The 27,731-nt window shown below is 40.4% G+C and overlaps 1 protein-coding gene across 1 annotated transcript in view; it reads right to left on the reverse strand.

The window, feature by feature from the left end:
- The window catches only part of DIS3 (DIS3 homolog, exosome endoribonuclease and 3'-5' exoribonuclease), a 122,444-nt gene that overhangs the window by 4,477 nt on the left and 90,236 nt on the right, over nt 1-27,731 (reverse strand). Inside the window, exons 12-18 of the mRNA XM_073612670.1 lie at nt 26,409-26,536; nt 25,449-25,535; nt 16,855-17,011; nt 15,564-15,778; nt 12,373-12,541; nt 10,765-10,923; nt 1,623-1,745 (exon numbers count right to left, since the gene is read on the reverse strand). Of these exons, the coding sequence (XP_073468771.1) occupies nt 1,623-1,745; nt 10,765-10,923; nt 12,373-12,541; nt 15,564-15,778; nt 16,855-17,011; nt 25,449-25,535; nt 26,409-26,536 (1,038 nt within the window). The remainder of the gene's footprint in view (nt 1-1,622; nt 1,746-10,764; nt 10,924-12,372; nt 12,542-15,563; nt 15,779-16,854; nt 17,012-25,448; nt 25,536-26,408; nt 26,537-27,731) is intronic.

The following is a 27,731-nucleotide window of genomic DNA, read 5'->3' on the forward strand; positions in this document are numbered from 1 at the left end:
AAAGCCGTGGGCTAAATTTTTAGCTGCCCACCGCAAGCACGCGGCCCGTGGGGGGACCGAACCACGGTAGGCCGCAAGCCACGGCTTAAATTTACGGATGCCGGCTGCAGTGCACGGGCGGCGGGAGACCGGACTGACGAGAGCTGGTAGGCCGCAAAAGCCGTGGGCTAAATTTTTAGCTGCCCGCCGCAAGCACGCGGCCCATGGGGGGACTGGACCAACCCTGAACGGATACACAGGATGCGGACAGGGCCAGGTCGGGTCTCTGTGTCAGAATGGATACACAGAGCTTTGACTCGGTTTGGGTGCCCCCTGTAGCAAGCTGCTGGCTGAGGAGGGAGGGGTTAAGGAGCAGCGAAGCGGCACCCGAGAAGAGGAGGATCAGGGCTGCTCTGTGCAAAACCAACTGCCCAGAGGAGGTAAGTATAAAATGTTATTTAAAAAAAAAAAAAAAAAAAACACACTCTGACTTTCTTTCAGGAAACCAGATACACATCTATGGAGAAGACTACTCCGCTACAATCAAAATGGTGCAGAACAGTGTGTGAGCAGGGTGTTTATAGCATCTTGAACATTTACATGCATCACTTCCTTCTCTCATATCTACTGAAAGAAACTTTAGTGATTACTGTCCCTGTAGTGATATCTGCAGCTGAGAAGTAGGGGCAGGACGCAAACTGTGTCTGTGGCCTGAAACATGGACATGTCTGCAGTAATGCTGTTCTGTCCCCATCAATGCTGTATAGTAGTAGGGGAGCTCTGCACTTTCCATTTAGCCTGTTTTGAACACAGGAGAACTTTTCTTGCTTACACAGTGTTAGTATCTGTCATACTATATGCACAGTGTATCCCCCAGGTTCAATTGATAAAAAGATGATTAAGTTTGTATTAAAGGATGCACAATTACTCTATAATTTTGTTAACCGCAGCGCACTGGATAACCTAAAAAAAAAAAAAAAGATTGCCTTCCAAAAATCCAGATGGAATATATCTGCGTTTTTAGCTGCCCAAGAATTAGTATTTCTGACCATCCAGTCCTGAGATTTACACACACCAGTCCTGTCTGGTAGGGGATCTGATTTTTTCTATGCTGCAGTTAAGTAACACTTACAGGTCCTGTCCCCCACCCCCCCAAAAAAATTGGATGGACTGATGAGCTAATTTTCTGTCACGGTGTTCTCCCCTCTATGTCCTATATTAGCACATACTATAAGTGAGCACTGCTGCACAATTGATTGGCTCTTCATGCTGCCCCCCCCAGTTGGAAATCTGCTGTAAAAAAGACTGCAAGAGGCTGATACAAAGTCACCTTCAGGTACTTACACTGCATTAAAAATACATCTAGTGATGTATTCAAGAACAAAGATATAAATGAATGCAGCTTTGTATCGGCTTACAGTTTACTTTTAATCATTTTATTAAAGCGCAACTCCAGATTAGCTTTCTTTTAATTTCCTAGCAGTTGCAAAAATAGCTGGAGTTCCGCTTTAACACTAATAGCACTTTCCAGCGAACACAGTTATTTATTCTAAGCTTATTAAAAAAAAAAAAAAGGCGATTATTAAGTACAATAGGAAACAAAACAATAATGGAAAAACAAACATAAAAAAGACAGTTTCTACCTCAGGCTCCACGAGAACCATCCGTATTTTCTGGTGCTGAATGTTTGAAGCGTCCAAAGAAATTTTTACTTTTACTTTATCAAACATATAGAAGGTGGTGTTTTCCACAGTCAGATAAGGAATCTTGAAAATAAATTAGAAGCCAACATAAATATAATATTTGACAAGTGCTGAATTATAAAAGGAAGATGTCGACTAGATATCAGGGCATACAAAAAGATTCAACAACCAACAAGGACAACAGCACTATTAAAATTGTTACCAAAATCTTTATCGTACAGGTCTTGGGGGCTAGATAATCAGCAACACGGACATGCTTATGTTAGACAATCATTCAAAAACACACACCATTTTACCTTTAATTTCCTGAAGCTTGGACAAGCAAAACAATGATTTAAAGTAACACTATACCTTATTTATTGGCGTATAACACGCACTTTTTGCCCTTTAAAACCAGTGGGAAATCGTGAGTGCGTGTTATACACCGATCCCTGTTGTCTCTGAGGGAAGAGGAGCGAGCGCCGCGATCTCCTGTGTACCCGACGCTCCGTCACTCACAACCATGCCTCCTGGCCCCACATTGGACCACTGTTCTGTCTATCATATGAGCAGGGCCGGGAGACGTGGCTGTGAGTGACAGAGCACCGGGTACACAGGAGACGCGACACTGTGTAATTCAGCGGCGCTCACGCCTCCTCTTCCCTCGGAGACAGCAATCCAACACTGGTGAGGCTGCAGATGGGCACTGAACAGGCTGCATTGTTGGTCAATTTATAGGCTGCAGATGGGCACTGAACAGGGTGCATTGATGAGCTGTGACCCTAATTTTGCTTCAAAGTTCTTGTACTTTTTTTCCTTAAACTTCCCTCCTAAAATTGGGGTGCGTGTTGAACACCGATAAATACGGCAATTGCTTTTTAATTATTATTTTTAAATCTTGCCAAAGAGTAGGGATTACAGGGTGCCTGCTAATACTTCTATTAATTTGAAAACTCTCTTCTGAAGCACTTTCATTAGGGGATGCTTTAAATTTACAGCTGAAATCCCTGCTAAACAAATACTGCCAAAAAAAAAAAAAAAAAAAAAAAAAAAAAAAAAAGGATACATGTATCTAACTTGAATCTGGGTGTTCATTGTGCATTTATTCCAGATGTATACACATAAACAGCATGAAACAACTTCTGCACTCCTATGGAAAAGACTGCTCGCTGCTGTTCTATGTCCTTGGGCAGGGCGACTGGTCTTGTGCTTATTCCCCCCCCCCTTTTTTTTTTTTTTTTTTTGAACAGGAGGAAAGTGGTAGGACATAATGGATCCCATCCACAGCTCTTTGCAGAACACTGCTGTCAATACTACTTTTACACAGTAATAATTTGGGTTGGAAAAGGCATTTAGTGCACACAAAGGGATTTGTATCCTTTGTGGCTATTGAGGAATCAATGTAATGAAAGTTTGTTTGGGCCATTTCTCTATCCCCTGCCGCATTGAGAAAGTGCAGCACGCTTCATGCATGGGCAGTAGGGAACCCGCTGTGAAGCAGCGAGGCTTCACTGCTGGTTTCCCTTAGAAGCAATAACGGTGGCAGCACCCGAGAGCCGATGGAAAATCGGCTGGGGTGCCGACATCGTGGGAACCCTGGACAGGTAAGTGTCCTAATAATGTCTGCCGGGCAGTCACGATCGCTCCTTACAGAGCAGGACCGTGGATCTGTGTGTATAAACACACAGATCCACATCCTGTGAGGGGAAAGGAGACAGATCGTATGTTCCTAGTATATAGGAGCACCGATCGGTCTCCAACCCAAGTCGGTCCCCTCCCCCTACAGTTAGAATCACTCCCTAGGTAACACATTTAACAGCTTGATCGCCCCCTAGTGTTAACTCCTTCCCTGCCAATTACATTTATACAGTACTTAGTGCATTTTTATAGCACTGATCGCTGTAGAAATGTGAATGGTCCCAAAATAGTGTCAAAAGTGTCCGATATGTCCGCAGCAATGTCACAGTCATGATACAAATCGCAGATCACCACCATTAAAAAAAAAAAAAAAAAATGCCATAAATCTATCCCCTATTTTGTAGGCGCTATAACTTTTGCGCAAACCAATATACGCTTATTGCGATTTTTTTTTACCAAAAATATGTAGTAGAATACTTATTGCCCTTAACTGAGGAAAACTTTTTTTTTTTTTTTCCAAATCGGGATACTATAGCAAAAGTAAAAAAAAAAAAAAAAAAAAAAAAAGATTTTTTCGTCATACTTACCTGTAAAATCCTTTTATTTGAGTACATCATGGGACACAGAGTCAAGCCAATATTCATTACCTGCTGGGTTATACTTCATCTCCAGGTGAATGGATACTGGTAGACCAAAGGTCTTTAGACAGAAAGTGATCCCCTATATAACCCGTCCCATACAGGAAGTACTTCAGTTTTGTAGCAAGCACTGAATCCTTAAGAGGGGAGGGACCTGTGTCCCATGCTGTACTCAAAGAAAAGGATTTTAGAGGTATGACGAAAAAATCCTATTTTCTTTTTCATACATCATGGGACACAGAGTCAGGCTAATATTCATTACCTGCTAGGACGTCCAAGAGCAATAGCCATGAGGGGAGGGAGACACCCTACCAAACAACAGCCATCAGAACTTATACGGCAGCCCGCAGTACACTGCGGCCGAAAGCCGAATCCTCGGCTGCTCGAACATCCACTTGATAACATTTGGTGAACGTATGCACTTTAGACCAGGTAGTAGCCTTACAAATCTGAGCCACAGATGCCTGATGGCGAAAAGCCCAGGAGGTTCCTACACTCATGGTAGAATGAGCTCTCACCCTAAAAGGGAGGAGCTTTACGTTTCAGACCGTAGGCCTGAATGACCAATTGACAGACCTAATTAGAAATGGAAGCTTTGGAAGCTGCTTGCCCCTTCTTGGGTCATTTTGGTAAAACAAAAAAGGAGTCTGATCCTCAGATCTCCGCAGATCTAGACAAATAAACCTTGACTGTCCAGACAACGTCCAAAAAAATGCAGTCGTCTCTTTCGCCAAACAAGTCTGAGAGAAAAAAGAAGGCAAAATAATGTCCTGATTTAAATGAAAGGCTGACACCACTTTTGGCAAAAAGGATGGAACAGGTCATAACACAACCCTGTCGTGGTGGAGGATCAAGTACGGTTCCCTGCATGAAAGGGCCGCCAACTCCGACACCCTTCTAGCCGAGGTGATAGCCATCAGCTAAGCCAGCTTGCGTGACAGCAAGTCTAATGGAATTTCCTTGATAGGTTCAAATGGTTGTTTCTGTAACAGATAGCACCAAGTTCAAGTCCCAAGGACACATAGGTGACCTAATGGGGGGAAGCAAGCTAGTTGCCCCTGCATAAAGGTTCGCACCAGTGAATGGGAGGCTAAAGGCCTTTGGACGAATACTGATAGGGCCGAAACTTGACCTCTGATTGTACTCAAAGCCAATTTTATTTTCACAGCTGACTGTAGAAAAAAAAGAGAATTCTCCCAATCAGGTATTTCCGAGGATGCCATTTTTTGGCTTCACACCAAGCAATATAAGTCTTCCAGACCTTACGATAGATCTTCCTAGTGACAGCTGTTCTAGCATTCACTAGGGTAGACACCACTGGTACCAAGACACCACGGTCCTTTAACACCCTGGCTTCAATAGCCATGCCGTCAAATTTAGAGACTGTAAATTGGGGTGGACTATAGGACCTTGAGACAGTAGATCGGGGTGCAGTGGAAGCGTCCATGGCCTGTCTATTGTCAGTCTCACAATCTCCGGGAACCAGGGCCTTCTGGGTCAGCCTAGTGCCACCCGAATTACTGGAACTCCCTCTCTCTGAATCCTGCGCAACAAATGTGGAAGGAGAGGGATCGGTGATAAAGCATAAACCAGAGAGTACTGGCTCCATGGAACTACCAAAGCATCTGCTCCGATTGCCAAAGGATCTCTTGTTCAAGACACAAACTGTTGTAGCTTGTTGTTGAACCTGGATGCCATTAGGTCGACCTCTGGCCTTCCCCAACGTTGGCAAACTTTCTGGAACACCCCTGGGTATAGGGACCATTCCCTCGTGCAGATTTTTACCCCTTCAGAGCGGAACGACTCCTGGTACCGCCTTGGTGGTTTATATAGGCCACTGCAGTAGCATTGTCGGACTGAACCCTGTTAGGGCAGTACTGAAGCTCCAACGTCCATGACCGTAGGGCCAGTCATACTGCCGTAATTCCAGGACGTTGATGGTCAGGACGTTGATGGTCAGGATCTGTTCTGTCCTTGACAATTTCCCCTGAGCTGTGAGCCCCTCTAGGGTCACGCCCCTGCCCGAAAGCCTGGCATCTATAGTCAGTACTCTCCAAGTTACCGGGAGGAAGGATGGCCGCTAAACAAACTGCTAAGTCCAGCGGCGCTTTTGCGAATGCACATGCGCTATAGTCGCCAAACAACTGCTGAGCACAGTGGCACTCATGCACACATGCGCCATAGTGAACCAAGGCGAAATGGCACACTGTCGTGCGCATCATACAGGTAAAAAACAGCCAGACACAAGCAAAAAAGGTACACTTTGCAAACACCCACAGCTAGCCCAAAACTCCCCCGTATGGTCACCGCACACAGGTGTCCAGCCTCTAGCTAGCTTGACTAATTGTTACAATCACTGGAACACCCCACAATAATAAAGGGGTTTCACTTACCTGTCCAGGCGCAGGGCAGCTTAGAAACTAAGAGCCCAAACTTCACCCATCATGGCAGGTTCCTGTCACTTGAGGACCTTCAAGGACTGGGTACCCTTTTCATGTTTAGGGTCCACTCACTTGGACCTGTACACCAACCTGAAGGAATGCCTTAGCTCTGTGGTATCCAGGATTCCACTTCACAGGGTCCAGCGCCCGGAGGACGCATTACAGGCAAAACCTAGCAGGATCTTGAGTCTTCTTTGCGAGGCTCGGGTACCATTTATCTAAGCATATAAAGCCTTTGTCAAATGGATCTGATCGGTCAATCCCTTGATTCATTTAAGAACAGTTTGTGGGACTAGAGACCTGGAGCTCAGAGAGCTCAAACAAACCATGCCATCCACCTTGCAGACACTGGTAAAAAAACTGAAGTACTTCCTGTATGGGAGAGGTTATATAGGTGATCAATTCCTGTCTAAAGACCTTTGGTCTACCAGTGTCCATTCACCTAAAGATGAAGTATAACCCAGCAGGTAATGAATATTAGCCTGACTCTGTGTCCCATGATGTATGAAAAAGAAATATTGTGTTTTTTTTTCAAACTTGTCGCTCTACTTTTGTTTATAGCGCAAAAAATAAAAAACGCAGAGGTGATCAAATACCACCAAAAGAAAGCTCTATTTGTGGGAAAAAAATGATAAAAATCAATTTGGGTACAGTGTTGCATGACTGCGCAATTGTCATTCAAAATGTTACAGGGGGTGAAAATGCCCTGTACAGGCAGTCCCCGAGTTACGAACGGCCTCAAATGCCGGCCACTTGTGCTCCACGCTGGTCCTGGATACCTCCGGACACATCCCATACTGCAGTACTACATGTACTGCATGGCCAGAAGAGCCCCAGATAACATAACAAGCGCCCGCAACATCCCACATCCATGCACAGGCGGACGTTACACTTACGAATGCAGTATTCCGACTGGACATTACACTTACAAATGCAGTGTCGCGACTTACGAACAAACCTACAGTCCCTATTGTGTTTGTAACTCGGGGACTTCCTGTATTGAAGTGGTTAATGAATGAAACAGAGCTCTTAAGTAGCAAAGAAAGCTGCACAATACTGAGCTGCTAATTTTAACGTAACATATTGACTGGAAATCTAAGTGACTTCAGAACAGCAGGAAAGCATCAGAGCACCCAAAATATATGGGATAAAAAAATTGGAAGGCGAAAAAAGCATGACATTTTTTGTCTATGGTAACCATATTACAGGGTGGATACAAATAAATGTTTTTAAAAAAAAAAAAAAATCTAAAAAATCTGATTCTGTGATTTAAATCAGATTTTTTTGATTTTTATCAAATTTTAATAAAATGCTTTTGGAGTAAAAATATATCTAAATATAATTTTCTATTTAGGATACATTAATAATTTAGTTTATTCAGCATGAAATGGAGCTTAGTTATGTAGCATGAGGCTGTAAATTCTGCAATAATACAAGCTCTGAAAGCGGAGATAACATGCACTGCATTAATGAATTCACACAGTTTCACAGTAACCACGAGATAACACAAAGTTCAGAAATATTCCTTTATCGCAAATCTACATACACTACAAACTGTATGATTGTTTGAAGAGAAATGCATCTGTAAAAATGAAAGTGAAACCTAAGCAGCTTATAAACCTTGTGATCTTTCTGCACATAGCATGAAGTGATTTATTTCTCCTTTGAGGAGCAAAATGGCAACAGGCTGTAAGAGAGACCCAGTTTGGGAATATTTTAACCACTTCAGCCCCGGAAGATTTGGCTGCTCAATGACCAGGCCATTTTTTGTGATACTGCACTGCGTCGCTTTAACTGACAATTGCGCAGTGGTGCGACGCTGTACCCAAACAAAATTGACATCCTTTTTTTCCCACAAATAGAGCTTTCTTTTGGTGGTATTTGATCACCTCTGCAGTTTTTATTTTTTGTGCTATAAACAAAAGAAGAGCGACAATTTAAAAAACAAAAAAAAACAAAAAAAAAACAAATATCGCAATAAGCGTATATTGATTGGTTTGCGCAAGTTATAGCATCTACAAAATAGGGGATAGATTTATGGCATTTTTATTATTTTTTTTCTAGCAATGGCGGCAAACTGAAATTTTTATCGAGACTGCCATATTGCAGCGGACAAATTGGACACTTTTGACACATTTTTGGGACCATTGACATTTATACAGCGATCAGTGCTATAAAAATGCACTGATTACTGTATAAATGTCACTGGCAGGGACGGGGTTAACACTAGGGGGCGATCAAGGGGTTAACCGTGTTCCCTAGGTGTGTTCTAATTGTAGGGGGGATGGGACTGTCTGGGAGGAGAGAGATCGGTGTTCATACTTAGTATGAACACACAATCCGTCTCTACTCCCCTGAAAGAACAGGGATTTGTGTGTTTACACACACAGATCCAGATTCTCGCTCTGTCACGAGCGATCGCGCGTGCCTGCCGGGCACACGGTGTGGGTGCGCCCCTAGTGGCCAAAAGGCGAAGCGATGTAAGGTAACGTCGTCTCGCCCAGCCGTGCCATTCTGCCACAGTAAAACTGTGGCAGCTGGTTGGCAAGCAGTTAATGAAGTTCCTCTACCTAAGGGTAAAACAGGTATGCATGCAAAATGCAAGCAACGCAACAAAGAGATGCAAGGCCTGGTGGCCCGAATGACACATCATCATGGGAAGACGTGCTGTGATGAAAGGACCGTGTTTGAAGTTTTTTTTATGTGGACCCAGCTGATATAGTTTAAGTTCTTTTGTTTATGCACTTCAGTTACTAAACACTGATGTTTAAGCAAATAAAACAATAACATTATATTACATATTCTTTTAATTAAAAGAATTTGAGTAGTTTTCCAACTATGTGTGATTAACCTATTACCCTAAAAGCTTTTATGATATTGCTGTTTTACTAATCTGACAGCTTATTATTCTAAATGGGAAACCTTCATTATGTTTGCAAATACAGGGGGTCCCCTAGTTACAAACATCCGACTTACAAACGACTCCTACTTGCAAACGGAGGCAGACAACAGGAAGTGAGAGGAAATCTACCCCTAGGAAGGGAAATTCTCTCCTGTAAGAGCTATTTTGGGGAAAAGGTACCTCCACTGATGCTTTATCACCAAGGCTTGTTTCAAAACAACCCAAAATTTTCAAAATCCAATTGTCATTGGGACAGAAAGTGAGGTGAAATCTTCTGAAGAGGAGCACAGACAGCAAAACAAATGTCACAGGGGTGATAACCCTTCCCTATGCTATCCAAAAAGCTTAAAAATAGTTTTTTTGGCTGGAGCTACACTTAAAAAATGTACCTGTTCCGACTTACAAACAGATTCGACTTAAGAACAAACCTATAGTCCCTAACTTGTTTGTAACCTGGGGACCCCCTGTATTGAAGATTCTAACTACCAGCAAGAATAAGTCCTTACATTTAAAGAGTGCCTGTCATTTCAGATCCATCATGGCAGCGCCTGTTAGCGGGCATCCACTCACCTGCTGCCGCCACGTCCCTCACCTTGTTGTGCCACTGCCGTATTACCAGCCGTCCCATTAAAGTGATCGGAACTTTTGGTGGGTCAACAGCGGGTCAGAACAAGAGCCTCTGCGGGACAAAGATGACAGTTACTCTTTAAAAATATGATTTAAATAGGATGGATTTGATTAAAATCAACTCTAAGACTAGCCCAAAATAAAACAGACGTGGAACATTCTTGGCATCACAGCGCATCATAATGCACTGTAAAGCATTAATGTGTTGTGGTATACTGCTACTCATGCACATTGGAACTATGTTAAATCCGTACATTGGGGTGCCATTCAAAATAAATGGCACTACAACATACTAATGCATGTACCGTGTACATTGCCACAACGCACCACACTGGAAAGGTGTGAATGGGCCCTGGAGTTCACTGGAACAGCATGACAGGCACTTTTTAGAAGAAGGAAATCCAAAATTGTAGCCAGCATATTTCAGCACTGGCTTTGTTTCAGGTTGGTAAAAGTGAAAAAAAAGCTAAAGCAATGCAAGTGGTGTAAAAAGATTTTGTTGCAAGGTCCTGGACAGCAGTGAAGACTTTTATAGAAATGTGACAGAATTGATTCCCTGCTGGGTCTCAGCTGTTTGTGTCCTTGACAGAAAGTGGGTGAAATTACTGTGTAATTAGAATACATATTGTATAAATCCACTTGAAGCTTTTTAACATCTACATAAATTTTTTTGGATTACAAAAAACACATCAATAACTTGTGACATGGTATCCTTTGTAATGCATGTGATGTAGCAGATGTTTCGGGGCTTAATGCACTGGGGCTTTATGTCGCTTGCTTCCAAGGTATCAAGGTAAACTGCAGAAAAAGATAGTAAAGATTTGTTTGAAGACTAAATCAATTTCAGTTGACCTTACCTCATCATTGTAAAGTAGCTTAGGCTTTACTCTGTCTTTGTCATCAAAGAAGACCGTGCCTTCTAAACCAAACTTTGGGATCAATACCACAATCGCATTTTTCCGAACAAACAAGATGTATCCTTCTTCATTCACAATTCCTTTGTTTTTAAAAAACAGCTGCATAAGAAACAATTGCATTAAACAGGAGAAAGGAAAAGTAAAAAGGTGTGATCACATTTTGAAAATAGGCACACAATCAAGATAAAGGATAACCTAACAGGTTGGTTGTTTTTTGCCAAGTAACGTTAACTGGAGTTTGGCATCATGAAATTGCAGTGAGAGCTGGTTGCAGGGCTGAGCCTGCAAGAGTAAAGAGTGTATCAATCTGCAGAATCTTTGAAAGAGGGAACACCTTCAGTAGGTACAGTGAGATGGAGACCACAGGAATAGACCACTTTATTTTGAACTCTTTTGACTGAATAGAGTTCAGTAAAGATTTTGAGGGGAGTGGAAATCCTGTCTGGAGTAATCCAATCATCACAGATTGCAAATTCTATCTGTTCATGAACAAGTAATGTCTTTAACCTCTTGGCACCAGCTCTTGCTGACCCTTTAGGGGCTTTAGAATGCCAGGAGGTAGGGCAGAGCTTATGGCCATGTGACCGCCGTGACTGGCTATCACGGCGGGCACATCATCGAATTTCAGTTAGCCACTGGTAACTCGCGCTCTCAGCACAGCTCTATTGGCGCTATTGCACGCAAATATGCGGCTGCTTGGCGCCAAGGTCCGGTCACCAAGAGGCCGCATATTTGCATGCGCTTGGCCCCAACAGGTCAATGATTTTGCAAGTTTCTTTGTACCCAACGGGGCATGGCGAGTCAGAGAAGAATCAAGCTGCTAAACCTTTTGCGTATGGCAGCAGTAAGCTTGTTCAATTTAGGGTAGTGCGTGAAGCTCCCTCTTCAATATAGCAGCAATCCTGGTAAGAAAAATTGTCTGCAACTTTCTCCAATGTCCTCTTCATTACCCTCTGTGGCTGCCTCATCTAGAGCAGGCATTTAGTAATCTGAATCAGGTAGAGAAAAGGAGTAGGAAAAGAGGCGTGGTATTTTTAGTCCCATGGCACCGATGGCCGCATTAAGGCCATTAGCTGTCTGAGCAAATTGTGACATAGATGCAGACATATCTGCTTTTGTCAAATAGGTTGTTTGTTGCGCCTCAAATAGAGCCAAGATAAGATGTAGAGATCGGTATTTGATCCAGTTTCTGCTCCGATGCAAGGGGTGAATCATCACACAGTAAATGAAAATTTGTCTGCGGTTTTGCAATGTTTCTCTTTCCCCTGTTCTCCACTATAGCTGTAAGTAATTGTATTCTCCAGTGGGGTACTTTCTGAGTAGTGTGGCAATATAGGATAAGCCATGTCCAGAAGGAGAACTGCGTATAGCTGTTTCACTTGAGGTCAGCTTTAAAACATTGGCTGGCCTCGTCCCTCTTCCCTATGCAGCATTTTTTGACAAAACCATATTTGCCCTTTATTGATTACAGAAAGTCAACCTGGACTTTCCACATACAGTGTAATATTGTCACTTTGCATAGTCAGAAAACCTTGTGACTTCCCATACCTGAGTGTGAAATGCAACAGAAGCTCTCTGCGAATACTGGGCCATCTTGTGCCTGAAGTTAATATTTTTGCAGATTTCGGCTATTTTTTGTTTGTCTGTCAGATCAGGGTACGTACAGTCTGCCCCAACTGCTACAGCCAGAAGTCTATGTACTATGATATCAGCATACCTAGAAAGATACAAGATTTTACATGGAATTTTATTAGCAGTACAAGCCTGCCAATTAATATTGGGCAATGTGCACCTACAGGGTTTATGCAAGTCAACATTTCTATGGAACTTCTTCACTTCAGTAGTCAAGGTTGTGCAATTAGGTGAACAAATTGAAACACGTGAATAATAAATGTCCTGTTATGCCAGAACAAAGTGAAATGAATATACATGTAATGAATATATAAAAATAACACTCAGAGATGATTTCAAAATGAATAAAAAACCATCTTAAAAAAGTCCATCTTAAATCAAAATTAAGGTGAAATAGAAAAAAATAGCTATTCAGGAAGTAAGACAGAGGCAATAGATATGTTTGGAAACATGGATGGAGGACAGTAACTATCACACTATGTGCAGTTATCTGTTTTTCATGCATACGGATCATTGCTACATCTGATGTGATTCACCGTTCCCTATGGAGTTTGATCTGGATGCTGTATTACCCTGTTAAGTATCGGGTGGAGTCCATTTACCACACCATTGTTCCTGTTGCGGGAGATCCTATTGAAGGTATTCCCTCAAGATTGCAGGTTTTTTTTTAAAGTTATTTTTATTGTAATTTCAAAGTGAATACAAGACAATACAGAGCCTATTGGGCATACCCAGGCTCGATCACTACAACTACAAAACTAAGAAGAAGAAAAAAGAGAAAAAAGAAAACAAAAAACCCCCATTATATATAAAGATGTATAAAAACCACCTAAACCACTGTACGCTCAACCACCTGTGTAGAATATCCAAAGCAATTCTACATATACCCTACAAAGCTTACTTTAGTCACTTATGAAATAAAGTGTACATTACAGTTACATATTTGCATTCCCCCCCCTCCCCATAACTATTAACCGAGCAACCCAGGGATGTTTATGAGATCAGAGATGCCACTTGGGCCATTCACGGTGCTTAGTAGAGAACGTTACTAATCATCCATCGAGTCTGCATTAGTCAAGATTGCCTGTTTGACCCATGTGCTATATCCACCGAATCTGGTAAGCACGATCACTTTACCATATTGATTGTATTTTCAAGATCAAGTTGAACTACTCAAGAAAGACTTTTGCACATTTTTTCTTTTTCACCTTTATTTTGATTTAAGATTTAGATTTTAAGATTTTTTTTATTCATTTTGAAATCATCTCTGAGTGTTATATTTACATATTCATCACATATATATTCCTTTCACTTTGTTCTAGCCATATCAGGCCATTTATTATTCATGTGTTTCAATTTGTTCACTTAGCACCACACTCACATTGTTTTTTACCCTTTTGCACTATATGTCTAGTGGTGTGTTGGCAGCTTACCCATTCTCTATGCACAATTTTTTCTTTATTTTACAAGGTTGGCCAATTAACACACTTTGCGGTGTCTTTCCTGTCTCCAAAAGCCAAAATCTCTTTATGCCAACATAATGGGAAATTTAAAGTTAATACGTTAATGCTAGCTTTCTGAATAAATAAAAAGAATATATATAAGATCTGTCTGTCACCTAAATTGAATACAGTTTTAATTATTGTAAGTTAAAGGTACACGCACTTTTCTTTCCTCAACAACTATAAACATGGTAAGCTGTGTCAGACTGAATCATCTTTGTTCCATTTCCTGCTCTATGGCCTTCATTCTGTAGGGAAAAAAAATCAGTCTCCAATCTGCACTTATCCATAGTAACCAAATCAGACACCTCCTGTAACCTGCAGAGTTAAAGAGGCTTTCTAAAAATTATAAATTTTATACTAACTTGTGCATTATTAAAGATGCAGAAGTAAACCATTTAAATGTTTAATGCAAACCAATAAAATGTTAGACTGCTCACTATGTTCGGTAGCAAGAGGCAGGAACAAACTTACTGTCTTGATACTGAAACTATTGCCAAAGGTTTTTAAAGCAAATTCAAAAACACCCTAATGAGAGAGGATACGTGTATAATTATTATTATGCAGAATTTATATAGCGCCAACAGTTTTGCGCAGCACTTTACAACATGAATACATTTGAAAGCAGACAACACCATCCTTCCTTCCAAAGCAACAAGTATTTGCCTAGTTTTGTTGGATTATGGGTAGCAACCCCCACCAGTTCAGCATTTCAAAGGATTAGGAACACAAGGATGGTCAGAAGGGGGCAGAGCTGAATTTGAATTCCTAATATAATAACTTTTGTTATTTTAATGTGTTTAACATAAACGTAGGGTGTTATATCTGCAGTGTGTAACAAATCGTATGGCGATAAATTTAAATAGTGTGAAAAAGCCCATTTTAACTGCTGTCAGCTGGTTCCTAATTGTTGTTTCCAATTTATCACAGAATGCCTATTGGTGTTTAAACAACATTGTTAAAAAAGACCTGATGTTATTTATTTTAAGAAATAAGATTTCAAAAACCAAAATCTGTTGCTAAACGTTTAGAACTATCTATTGCTGAACTGCATCTGTCGCAGATCAATGATGCCTACTTACTAAAGTTCAGGATCTTCACTCAAACAATTGTGAGAATATTACCTTCGTTTACTCAATCACATGAAAACCAAATTCCTATTTACTTTTAATACCCAATAACATGCAGATGCTTTTCACATGATTGGAGGGGGCAGGAGCGGCTGGCACAGGCTCTCAGCGACTTGCTGAGAGGCTGAGCTGAGTGCCGGTCCAGGCATGTGGGTGGATCCCGACCATGTGATCGCAATCTTCCCCCAGTCTGGACCGGCTGTGTGACGTCAGCCAACAGCTGTCAGCTGAAAACGGGTAATAGGAGTGCAGAACTAACTGCACTCCTGTGAGCCACAGGATTAGTACAGCCAAATGAGCTTTGGCTGTACTTCTCCTTTCAGCCTAAGTATGTAATCTATCTTAACATTGTGCTATATATTCTATTCCATGCTGAGCTACAACATTGATGAATAGACATAGCTAACCTAGCATTGTTTTCCATTGCTGTTTCAACAAATGACACAATAAGTAGAAGATTTTTCAGTTAACAAACCTTCTAATAGGAGAGGTGAAGTGTGTGTAGATTGGAGAGGCTAAACCATAGTGGTGGAAATCACTATCCAATCCAGAGCAGAAGTAGACTGCCTGCATCATGCAGCGGGTAGCCAGGATCCTCAGCAGAGTGTTCAAATAGGGAAACTCAGGTGATTCTGCGTTATCTAGGGAGTCAGCCAGAGCCTTTGCGGAATCTGTTTTTATCTCCAAATTCTGAAAAGATAATATGGATTATGTAATGCACAGAGCAAGAAATTACAACTTAGAGACACACTGACACATTCCTAATGCAGAGAAAAGTGACAGCATCTCAGCAAAAGGAATTCACCAACCTTTATACTCATCTGCACTTGCAGCTGCTTCCGAGTCAGCACTAACATCAGAAGTGTTATAACCCAGAGGTGCAATGACATCAATAGCTTTCCTGGTAAGAGAGTAGGAAGGAGCTGCACTGGTGAGGTGAGTATAAGGCTTCATGTACACCTGCCTACATTTACCGTGGCTGCAGGAAAAACGTGGCAAGTGCCCGGCGGTCAAAATGCTTCTATGCTAAACGAAATATTTCTGCATACAGATGAAGGAGGTCGAAGCTCACTTTAACCGTGGCAGCTCCTACACTCTGCTAACATGCCAAAAGCTCCTAAACTCAGGTTTAGGAGCTTCTACTGCTAGTGTACATGAAGCCTAAGGGGTCAGGGGATGCTCTTTGCAGAGAAACTGTCACTTTGTCCTGCAGTTTACATTTTGGATTATCTGCACATGCTCTTTAGGCCTCATGCACATGGGCATATGAATTTATTCTGCATTTTTTTTTCCTGCCAGAATTTGGCAGAAAAATGTCTGTAATGCCACATCTTTAACAGTATTTATGTGCATATTTATGAGCATTTCTAGGCGTATGAGTGTAAAGTCTTTCTATTGGCTAGAATATGCTGCCCTCTGCTGTGCCCCTGTGCTACTTCGTTCAGAGTGGGGGCACTCTAATATAGGAAGTTACTGAGCAGATCAATAGGTGCAAACAGAGGAAAAAAAGCCTAAAAAAGAAAACAAATTCAGCCACCACATCTAAGGATTAGTAAGCTGCAATATATTACATTTTTGGCTTTGGGTTTAATACCACTTTAAGAAACTTATGAAAGCCAGAAAAAAAAAAAATGGTACCACCACAGAAAGAAGACAATCAAATTTCATTTTAGAAGGAATCAAAATGTCTACTGAGTGAAACATCTCCATTTTGATGAATCTTACTACATTAATATATATTTAAATTATTTTTAGTATAACTTCACCTTGGAACTTGCAGCCTTCACCAGAATATCATAATTTCCCGGGGGAGGAGCTGGATGTTTACGCAGTAATGCATACTCTGAAAATTCTTCAAAGATTTTCTCTGCCACAGAAATGTTGGCGAGCAACATGAACTCTTCCACCATGGAATTCGTTTCCCTTAAATGAGTAAAAATCCATGCATTAGTAAAAAGAAAAAAATACTGCTGTAATCAGGACACGTGTTTAAATGTGAAATCTCTACGCTAGTCTAAATGATGAAACAGCTGCTACTCAAGACCAGGAATAAAGTTAAAAAAATGTATTAATATATATATCTGGAGTGCTATTTCCTGTGTTAACCCATATATAATATGACAATATATAATTTATAAAGTGATCATTGTGCATAAGATGAAAATGAATAAAGTAAGTAATGCATAAACCACAATATAAAAACAGTGCTCAAAAAAGTGCAAAATTAATAAACATTCAATAAACTTATTATAAATAATAAGTGCCTTTTGTGACTCTTATTTGTAACACACAAAGTTCATATAGTGACTAGATGCACCATATGTGGAATCTCATTCAGGCAATCTCCTGCATATGTCTCCTTTGCTTTCAATCTGAGCATTGAAAGATGTCTGATATGTTCCGCTTGAAAACAATCACATACGTTTGAAGATATTATTATACAGGATTGTGATGTTAATGATGTTTTATAAGGTAAAAGTTGGCCTCTTACCAGATATGGTGGATCCCTATTACAGAGATTAAACTCGCTGTAAAAGTATATTAGCCTGTCTGGAAATTAACCACTTGGTTGTACTGCTTCCATGCAACTCACAGACGTGAACTCGAAAGTGATTCGAAGACCAAGGAATTGGATTGTTTTCAGCTTATTAACTGGCCTGGAAATCTCAAGTGTATTGGTACCAGATCTTTATATCCATAACAATATAAAGAAACTCCAAATTTCAGGAAATCATATAAATAAGGAAAGAAAAAAAGCCTTGTAGTGTAAAACTGCACGGATTTATTAACCGCTTCAGCCCCGGACCATTTGGCTGGCCAAAGACTAGAGCACTTTTTGTGATTCGCACTGCGTAGCTTTAACTGACAATTGCGCGGCCGTGCGACGTGGCACCCAAACAAAATCGACGTCCTTTTTTCCCCACCAATAGAGCATTGTTTTGGTGGTATTTGATCACCTCTGCGGTTTTTATTTTTTGCGCTATAAACAAAAAAAGAGCCACAATTTTGAAAAAAAAATGCATTTTTTTTTTAACTTTTTGCTATAATAAATATCCCCCAAAAATATATAAAAAAAAACTTTTACTCAGTTTTTTTAGCACTGTTTTTATATTGTGGTTTATGCATCAGTCTCTTTATTAGGCCTCATACACACGGACATTTTAACAGCGGCTTTTTTTGCTGCTTAAGAACACCACTCCATGTTTTTCAATGGGCTCATATACACCATGGCGTTTTTGACCTGTAACAGGCATGGTCGTTTTTAAGCTCCAAAAAAAACAAGGACCAGCGCGTTCTGAGGCGCCAGCTCTAGAGCCGTTTTGACGCCGAAAAAGCTCAAAAACGCGCATTAGCGCTATACCGACGTTCTTTAGCATCAGCGCTTTTAAGCTGTAAAAATCTTTATTATGTGATTGGTCACGTTGTTTATTCATTTTCCTTGGCATTGTGGGTAATTTGGGAGTGGAAAATAGCAGAAGGATGTTTTTTTTAAAAACCGCGCCTTAGCGTTAACGCTTACAAACGACGTTAAACGCGCATTGATGTCAAATCAAAATGCTAATAAAAACGCTGCTTTTTTTCCAGGCGTTGTTACTAGCTTTACAGCCCGTTTTTTAAAACGCCCGTGTGTATGAGGCCTTAATTTTCATTATATTGAAGCACATTTGCATTAAGTATTATCTTATGCACAATGATCACTTTATAAATTATATAAATCAGGATATGTTTGAGGCACCAGTACTGCATAAGAATGAATGCCATTTAAAAAACGTGGTAACATACAATTCTATAACAAAATAAAAGAATAGCAATATACTGTAGATCTAATTTTTCAACATGCATTTAATCTCATCATACATGTTACAATCTGACCATACAATCCTTGTACCATTAACCATGTAATACAAGCACCTACCTTTTAGCCAACTAATGTATTGCCAATCAGATGGACCCCTGCACTTTGTAGGTCTGATGGCGATTTTACAGTCAGATTGTAGTGTATGTGTTGAGCTTTAGAGACAAACCTTGCAACATGTCCACATCTCCTAGACACTTGTTGTTCTTTTCTAAGCTGCACAGATCATAGCTTACATCACTTACAAAAATGAACAGCTGTGGTAGTCAAAAGGTTCCTCTTAATGTAGGTTTCAACCCCTAAAAAAACGGAATTTTGACATACCTGTAAATTCCACATCTTGGATTAGAGTACAGGACAAAGTCTTGACTTTCAGACAATGGGTTGTAGGCTGTACCTTCAGGCGATTGGACACTGGCAAAGCTTTGAGGGGTATGCCCCTATGGCACCCCACCTAACCCTACCCCACTGTGTGAGTACTGAGTTTTCTAGAAAGCAATGCACAGTAACAGCAAAAGAGAGGGTGGTCTGTTACTGTACTCCAAGATATGCAAGTCACAGGCAAGTCAAAATTCCTATTGTAATCCTACAGTACAGCACACAGGCTTGATATTCATAGACCCTGGGACATCCCCAAGCAAAGAATGAAAAGGATGGGCAACAAGGAGGCAAGCAGAACTGTGCCAACTGGTCCGACAATAACAAGGATCAAAAGACCCAACTCAGAGTGCTATTACAAGATCCTTGTGGCCAAAAACTGTATCTGCAGAGGTTTGGACATCCACCTGGTAGGACTTGGAAAATGTGTGAACAGAACACCAGGAATGGCCTTACAAAGATGGTCAACAGAGGCTTGATGTCAGAATTCCCAGGAAACTCCTACCGACCTGGTGGAGCGAGCATGTATAAATGCAGGAGGTGTTTTATCCTTTATGGTAAAAGATCCTGAGAGGAGTGGTCTTATCCATCTAGCAGTGCTGGATCTTCAAAGCAGGATGTCCCCTAAGAGAAGGCCAAATAGGGAGTCTGACTTCCTGATCGAAGCTGTACCAGACAGTGAAGAGAAATCTCTCCTTAGGGTGCATAGGAGCAGGGCATAAAGAAGGAAGGACTATGTTTTGAATGAGATGGAAGGCTGACACCACCTTAGGAAGAAAGCAGGGTTTTAAGCGCAAGGCAACTTTGTACTTATAAAGCATAAGAAATAATTCCCTTTTAGGAGAGAGCTGCTAACTCACAAACATGTCTTACTGACCTCACAGCCACCAAGAAGGCTACCTTGCAAGTCAGATCATCCAAGAAGAGTTCCCTGATAGGTTTAAAGGGTGGTCTCTGCAGGGCAGAGAGAATTACAGTAAATTGAGGGCCAAAGGAAGAACAGGGTGTTGCAATGGTAGTTTCATCTGAGAAACACCTCAAATAAAGTTTTTTTTATAAAGGAAGGCCAAGCCTGAGGTTTTTAAAAAAGAATAGACAAGGCCAAAACCTTTTCTTTTAAAGTGAAACTAACAACTTTCAATCAACATTAATTATTCTGAATCCTTATGCTAACAGGCTTAGTAAATCGATAGGAAGATATACTATAAATTTAGTTTTAAAGGATTTCCAAGTAGGACTGTAAATATTTCTGGAACTGGTTTTCCTTGCTTTTAGTAATGTGGGAATGAAAGATTCAGAGACAACCCTTGCTCACTCAAGACCTGTGCTTCAACAGCCATGCTGTTAAAGCCAGTGCTTGAGAAGCAGGATGCAACAGGGGGCCCTGGGACAGCAAGTCTGGCCTGTTTGGAAGAGGCCAGGGGGTTGTCTCCTGAGAGTCTGAATATGTTGGTGTAACAGGTTCATCTGGGCCAGTTTGGTGCATTAAGAATTACTGATTTCTTCTCTTGCTCTATTTTATGGAGCAGTCCAGAGAGAATTTGCGCAGGTCTAAAGGCATAAATTAGCCTGAATGGAGTTCAAGAGCTACCCAAAGCCAAAGCTAGATGGTCCTGGTGTCCAGGATATCCACGTCACAAATCCCCATCTCTGACATATATTATGTTGAAGATGTCAGGGTGAGGGGCCCATTCCCTTTGGCCAAGGCAGGAACGATTGAGGTAATCCCCCTCCCAGTTGTCCAATCCTGGGATGTGAACAGTAGAAAATTGCTGAACTGTGTTTCTCCACCTGTGAGATGATCAGGCTTGCTTCCTTTAAGGCTGCATGACTCCTGGCACCCTCCTAGTGATTGATATAGGCCATAGCCATGGCATCTCTGACTGCACTCTGTTCGGGTGTCCCTGAAGAAGGAAGGGTCCCAGTGGTGCAGAGCTATTTTTAATCACTTTGAGCTCCAAGATGCTGATGGGGAGGCTCGGCTTCCTTGAGTGACCATGTTCCCTGTACTGTGAGAGAGTGGCCTGAGAGACTGGCATTTGTTGTCGTCATCCTTCATTGGTATGGTAAAAATTACTTACCCATTGTCAAAGTTTGGTTGGAAATCCATAATGCTACAGAACTCCTTGCTTGGCTGGATAGAAGAATAGAAAGATCAAGAGAGGGAGCACGTTTGTTCCACGCTAACAAAATGTTGTGTTGCAGAGGCTCTTAATGGAATGCGTGATATGAACTGCCTCGAAGGAGGCCACCACGAGGTCTGGAGCTCTCAAGGATAATTTTACTCATTTTTGTTTGGAACATGTGAACATGTGACTTGTAGCAGAGGACTAGAAGCTTCTCCTGCCACTGTTTCCCTGCAGACAGGCTGGTTAAGAGATGGGTCACGTGACAGCAGTATATCAAGAAAAAAGGTACTTATTTTTTTTTCTATGAAAAGAATTACAGCGCCACCATCTGCATAAAGGGAAAGGATAACAATAAGTTTGTGAAGATCTGCAATAAAGTTGGAAAAACCCCCATCACGTTACATACAGTGCCTTGAAAAAGTATTCATACCCCTTGAAATTTTCCACATTTTGTCATGTTACAACCAAAAACGTAAATGTGTTTTATTGGGATTTTATGTGATAGACTAACACAAAGTGGCACATAATTGTGAAGTGGACGGAAAATTATATATGTCTCCGTTCCCAGTGGAAGCATGTTGAGGGGAAACGCGTTGGTTGGAGCAAGTGGCTGTGACGCCATCACGTTCTTTTCCTTTGCAGTTAGTTGGTTTGATCCTCTGCTGCCTCTATGCTAACTGAAGCTAGTTTTTTATCCGCTTTTTTTTTTTTGTTCCTGCTGATTGCCGTGTGATTTGGAGTTTACAGTTCAAAGTTTTTTCCGTTTGCTGTGAATGTCTGCGTGACAAAGTGCTGTGAATATTAGTGACTTTTTTAAAAATAAAACCTTTGAATACATCTACACTATGAAGTCTCCCCTTGCTTTATCTCCACTGAGGGGTTAAACTTTAGGACGGTGTCTGGAAAGAAAACCCTATTAAGGGTACTAGCATTTTCCTCACCTGTGGATTCGAGCTGGTGAATACCTGTCCTCTGGTCGTTGAATTCAGACAAGGATATCCTTCTCGATTGAAGTGGAGGTGGAGATCCTCGGTGCCGGCAGGCTAATGCACCTGGCATACATGATCTCTATAATCTGAGGTCCAACATATCTGGTAAGCGGCTATTTTAAACATTTGTGGGCTGGAAGAACACTGATATTTTCCCAAGCACGGAAGAATTGTGGCTGATATATATATTTTTTCACTACACGTTGGGACTATTGTTTATTTATTTATTTGCCTACTCAGGGCTTGTGAATTCATAAGAATGCTGATTTTGTGATTTGCATCAATTTTCACATCACAATTGGTTACATGTATTTGGTAAATATTGATATTCACTTTTCATCACGTTAAGATTTGTGTTAGTATATACTATACATTATCTATTTTAGCAACTCAGTTGCACACTTATATGTTACATATATAAGGTTTTGTATCAGAATACCACTTGCGGATGCGCGCTTGTTATATTTTATGACAGTTCTGGGGTCTTTTGGTATTTGGGGCTTGCACAAGCAGCTGCACTGCATCTTTGTATATTCATTTGGTTAGCGTGAAATATACACTTTTTTGATATAGTGGAACCAATTGCCTTCAGAAGTCGCCTAATTAGAGTCCACCTGTGTGCAATTTGATCTCAGTATAAATACAGCGGTTCTGTGAAGCCCTCAGATGTTTGTTAGAGAACCTAAGTGAACAAAAAGATAATGAAGGCCAAGGAACACACTTACAGGTCAGGGATAAAGTTGTGGAGAAGTTTAAAGCAGGGTTAGGTTATAAAAAAAAAATATCCCAAGCTTTGAACATGCCACGGAGCACTGTTCAATCCATCATCCGAAAATGGAAAGAGTATGGCACAACTGCAAACCCATCAAGACATGGCCATCCACCTAAACTGACAGGCCAGGCAAGGAGAGCATTAATCAGAGAAGCAGCCAAGAGACCCATGGGTAACTCTGGAGGAGCTGCAGAGATCCACAGCTCAGATGGGAGAATCTTTCCACAGGACAACTATTAGTCAGGCACTCCACAAATCAGGCTTTTATGGAAGAGTGGCAAGAAGAAAGCCACTGTTGAAAGAAAGCCATAAGAAGTCCCGTAGTTTGCGAGAAGGCTTGTGGGGGACACAGCAAACATGTGAAAGAAGGTGCTCTGGTCAGATGAGACCAAAATTAAACTTTTTGGCCTAAAAGCAAAATGCTGTGTGTGGCAGAAAACTAACACTGCCCATCACCCTGAACACACCATTCCCACCGTGAAAATTGTTGGTGGCACCATCATTTTGTGGGGGTGGTTTTCTTCCTCAGGGACAGGGAAGCTGGTCAGAGTTGATGGGAAAATAGATGAAGCCAAATACATGGCAATCTTACAAGAAAACCTGTTAGAGAGTCTGCAAAAGACTTGAGACTGGGGCAGAGGTTCACCTTCCAGCAGGACAACGACCCTAAACATACGACCAGAGCTACAATGTAATGGTTTAGATCAAAACATATTCATGTGTTAGAACAGCCCAGTAAAACTCCAGACCTGAATTTAATTGAATCTGTGGCAAGACTTAAAAATTGCTGTTCCCAGATGCTCTCCATCCAATCTGACAGAGCTTGAGCTGTTTTTCAAAGAAGAATGGGCAAAAATTTCACTCTAGATATGCAAAGCTGGTAGAGACATACCCAAAAAGATTGCAGCTGTAATTGCGAAAGGTGGTTCTACAAAGTATTGACTCAGGGGGGCGGGCTGAGTACAAATTCATGCCACACTTTTCAGATATTTATTTGTAAAAGATTTTGAAAACAATTTATCATTTTCCTCCCACTTCACAATTATGTGCCACTTTGTTGGTCTATCACATAAAATCCCAATAAATTACAATGACATTTTTGGTTGCAACATGACAAAATGTGAAAAATGTCAAGGGGTATGAATACTTTTTCAAGGCACTGTACAATATCTGACCCAGTGATATAACTAAAATTTTATTTTAGCTTTGGATAGAGCAGAGAAGGATTAGAACATCAGTCAGGTTTTTATTACACTCTCTGCCCCCCATTTGGGAGATTCACCCTCTCTATTTGTCCTGTTTACCATTATTACCGAGAGTGCAAGTGAAAGAAAATGACCAGAAATAACCAGAATTGTCATCAGAAATAGGAGGGGGAAATCTTTGACTGGGGACACTAATTCTGGTGACTGGTGAGAACTAGGATTTCCCTTAATTTGGAGGGATTTTCACTCGCTTCTTGTTTTGGCAATGGGACAGGCAGAGAAAGCTCCCCAAAGGGACACAGATGCCAAAAAAAGCCGACAGGGGTTATAACCTCTATCCAAAATGAAAAAAAAAAATCAGTTTTGGCTTTAGTTCTAACTTGAGAGTAGAGTTGCACAGTTTTGTTGTACTATTTCTTTAATGCCAAGAGCTTAAACTTGAGTCTGAGTTTAAGTTAAAGACCTTTAGTTAAAAGCTGGGATGTTAAGTCATTATTAAACCCCAAAACAATATATATTGCAGCTTACTAATTCTTAGATGTAATGGCTGCATTTGTTTCCTTTTTATTTAGATGCTTTTCCTTTATTTTCCCCTGGTAATCCAACCAGTAACACAATTCCTGTCCACTTTACTAGAGGAACAATGGAGCCACCCTTTGACAGCAGCACTGCCAATCTGGGGAGAGGGCAGTACATGAACTAACAGATTAAAGCTGAACTCCAGCAAATCAATCACTTCTTAAACAGTTACAGCAACATTTTTTTTCTCCCTTTTAGAAAAAAACTTTTATATAAAATGAATAAAAGCTGATCAGTGTAAGCAACCATTGACAGTGTTAAATAGTTGGTCTCAATTATCTGCTACTTTTGCTGGACAGCTTGGTCTGTTAAAGGAAGTTGAAAAATATCAGATGTCCCCATTTTTCAAGTGCTTGTTTTTAGGTTTATTATTGCAGTTTACAATCCATTCCAATTCTAGATATACATTTAGGTAAGCTAAGCAAGTAGCCAAAATGTATCTAAGAACATACTTGAGCTCCTTGGTCTGAAGATCTATGGGGTCATGAGTTTCACTGTCCATGTGAAATCGAACCTCAGGGGAAGAAAGAGTTAAAGCACTGAAAGACAAACACAAATATATGTAAAAGGAAACATGTCAACATTCTGCATACAGTAGTTTTTTATATCATGTAAAAAAAAGTTTGAAAGGATATGAAGAAAATGGTTAGATGCACAATGTTAGAATTTCAATTTTTAATGGGGGGGGGCCTCAGGAGTATTTCTGAACATTCTTTTGAATATATTAGGAAAATTAGATGATATTGTATCATATGTACCGATGTTGATACTGCTTGGAACAACGATTTGTTTTTGGCTTAAATGCTTGTTCGCTTTCCTACTGGTTGCTTTTCTTGTTGTTTGTTATGAAAAAATTCTAAACATTTCCAAAATAAAATCTGCATTTAAAAAAAAAAAAAAAAAAAAAAATGAACCTTTACTGTAATTTAAGGTAAATTCTGTTTCAGATCTGGCTGTCTGAGATATAGGTTAGTGATCTAGCAATGTATGTTTTCAGGCGGCTATAGTCTGAGCAAAGATAAATTTGTCACGACAGGCAGTTTTTTCAGCTAATATTAGTAGACAGGTAAATACCAGTGCAATGTGCCCAGATGCGTCTAATAATGTATAGGAGGGTCATGGAAAAGACCGAACTGGCAATGGTTGGGCTGTCTACTAGCATTATGGCTTGCTGAACCTTATCATGTTCTGCATAATAAACAGCACTATAACGAATACAATCTAGGAAAAAACAAAATGATCTCAGATATCGGAGCACAACACAAATACGTTGCAAATCAGACAAGTTTACTTTTAAAAGTAAGCTATTTTAGGCTTTTAGCATACACACCATTACTTTGTCAATGACAGATAGCCAAACTCTGTAGTAAAAGGTCAAGAAAATAAAAACAGAAAAATATTCAATAATTTACCCATTATCTATTCTCCGCTTCTTCAAAATCTTTGCCAATTTATTCAGCAGACGGAGACTTTTAGTAATCTCATCATTCATGTCTGGAGAATCAATTCTCATCTGTGCTTCTGCATAGGTAAGGGAAGCCTGCAGAAAAGAATATGGGGCATTTAACAACTTATTACTCCATAATCAGAATACTTTGAGCTTGGTTTAATAACTGACAAATGCAATTCTGGTAAAACCTCAGGCCATTTATCCTTAAAGTGCTAAAATGTCCCTCCTCCTAAAGCCACATATTCCACTTTGCTAAAACACAATATTAGCTGCTTTGCTGCGATGGCAGTTCTCTGCCAATCATACATCAGTTAGTTGAGCCTCTCTCTCTCAATCATCCGTTATGTATGTGCTAACACTTGCAGAATGGCTTAAGAGTTGCTAATAAATAATGATAAAAGACTAAGCTGCAGCTTACCACTGCATAAAAAAGTGGCAATCTACAAAGCATTCTGTATTTTCAATTTGTCAGAGGAATATTAGGTGGTTTCAGAGCTCTGGATGTTTTCTGGGGGTCAGCAGCAAAATGAGAATAGAGCTCAGTCCCCAAATGCATGCATCATTCACTGGAGGTAGGTATTTACAGTAAGGAACAATCTATAAAAGATTATATTTTACGCTAAAAGGTCTAGGAGAAACTCCACTCAAGTGTTTAAGTGGAAACTTGGAGATATGGAGATATGCACCTGTATATTGATTATTAGCTACATAAAATGTAAAATCAAAACACTAAGCTTATTCGCCAACAGTATGTAAGAAAGTTTAACAGCTGACATTAGTGAGAAATATGTAAAAGAAATGTTGCACTAATTATATATATATATATATATATATATATATATATATATATATATATATATATATATATATATATATATATATATATATATATATATATATATATACACATACATACATACATATACACACACACACACACACACATACATACAGTGGGGCAAAAAATATTTAGTCAGCCACCAATTGTGCAAGTTCTCCCACTTAAAAAGATGAGAGAGGCCTGTAATTGTCATCATAGGTATACCTCAACTATGAGAGGCAAAATGTGGAAACAAATCCAGACAATCACATTGTTTGATTTTTGAAAAAAATTATTTGCAAATTAAGGTGGAAAATAAGTATTTGGTCACCTACAAACAAGCAAGATTTCTGGCTCTCACAGATACACACATATTCCACTTTGCTAAAACACAATATTAGCTGCTTTGCTGCGATGGCAGTTCTCTGCCAATCATACATCAGTTAGTTGAGCCTCTCTCTCTCA

Source organism: Aquarana catesbeiana, linkage group LG02 (genome assembly GCF_042186555.1).
Source record: "Aquarana catesbeiana isolate 2022-GZ linkage group LG02, ASM4218655v1, whole genome shotgun sequence".
In the NCBI taxonomy this organism is placed as follows: domain Eukaryota; kingdom Metazoa; phylum Chordata; class Amphibia; order Anura; family Ranidae; genus Aquarana; species Aquarana catesbeiana.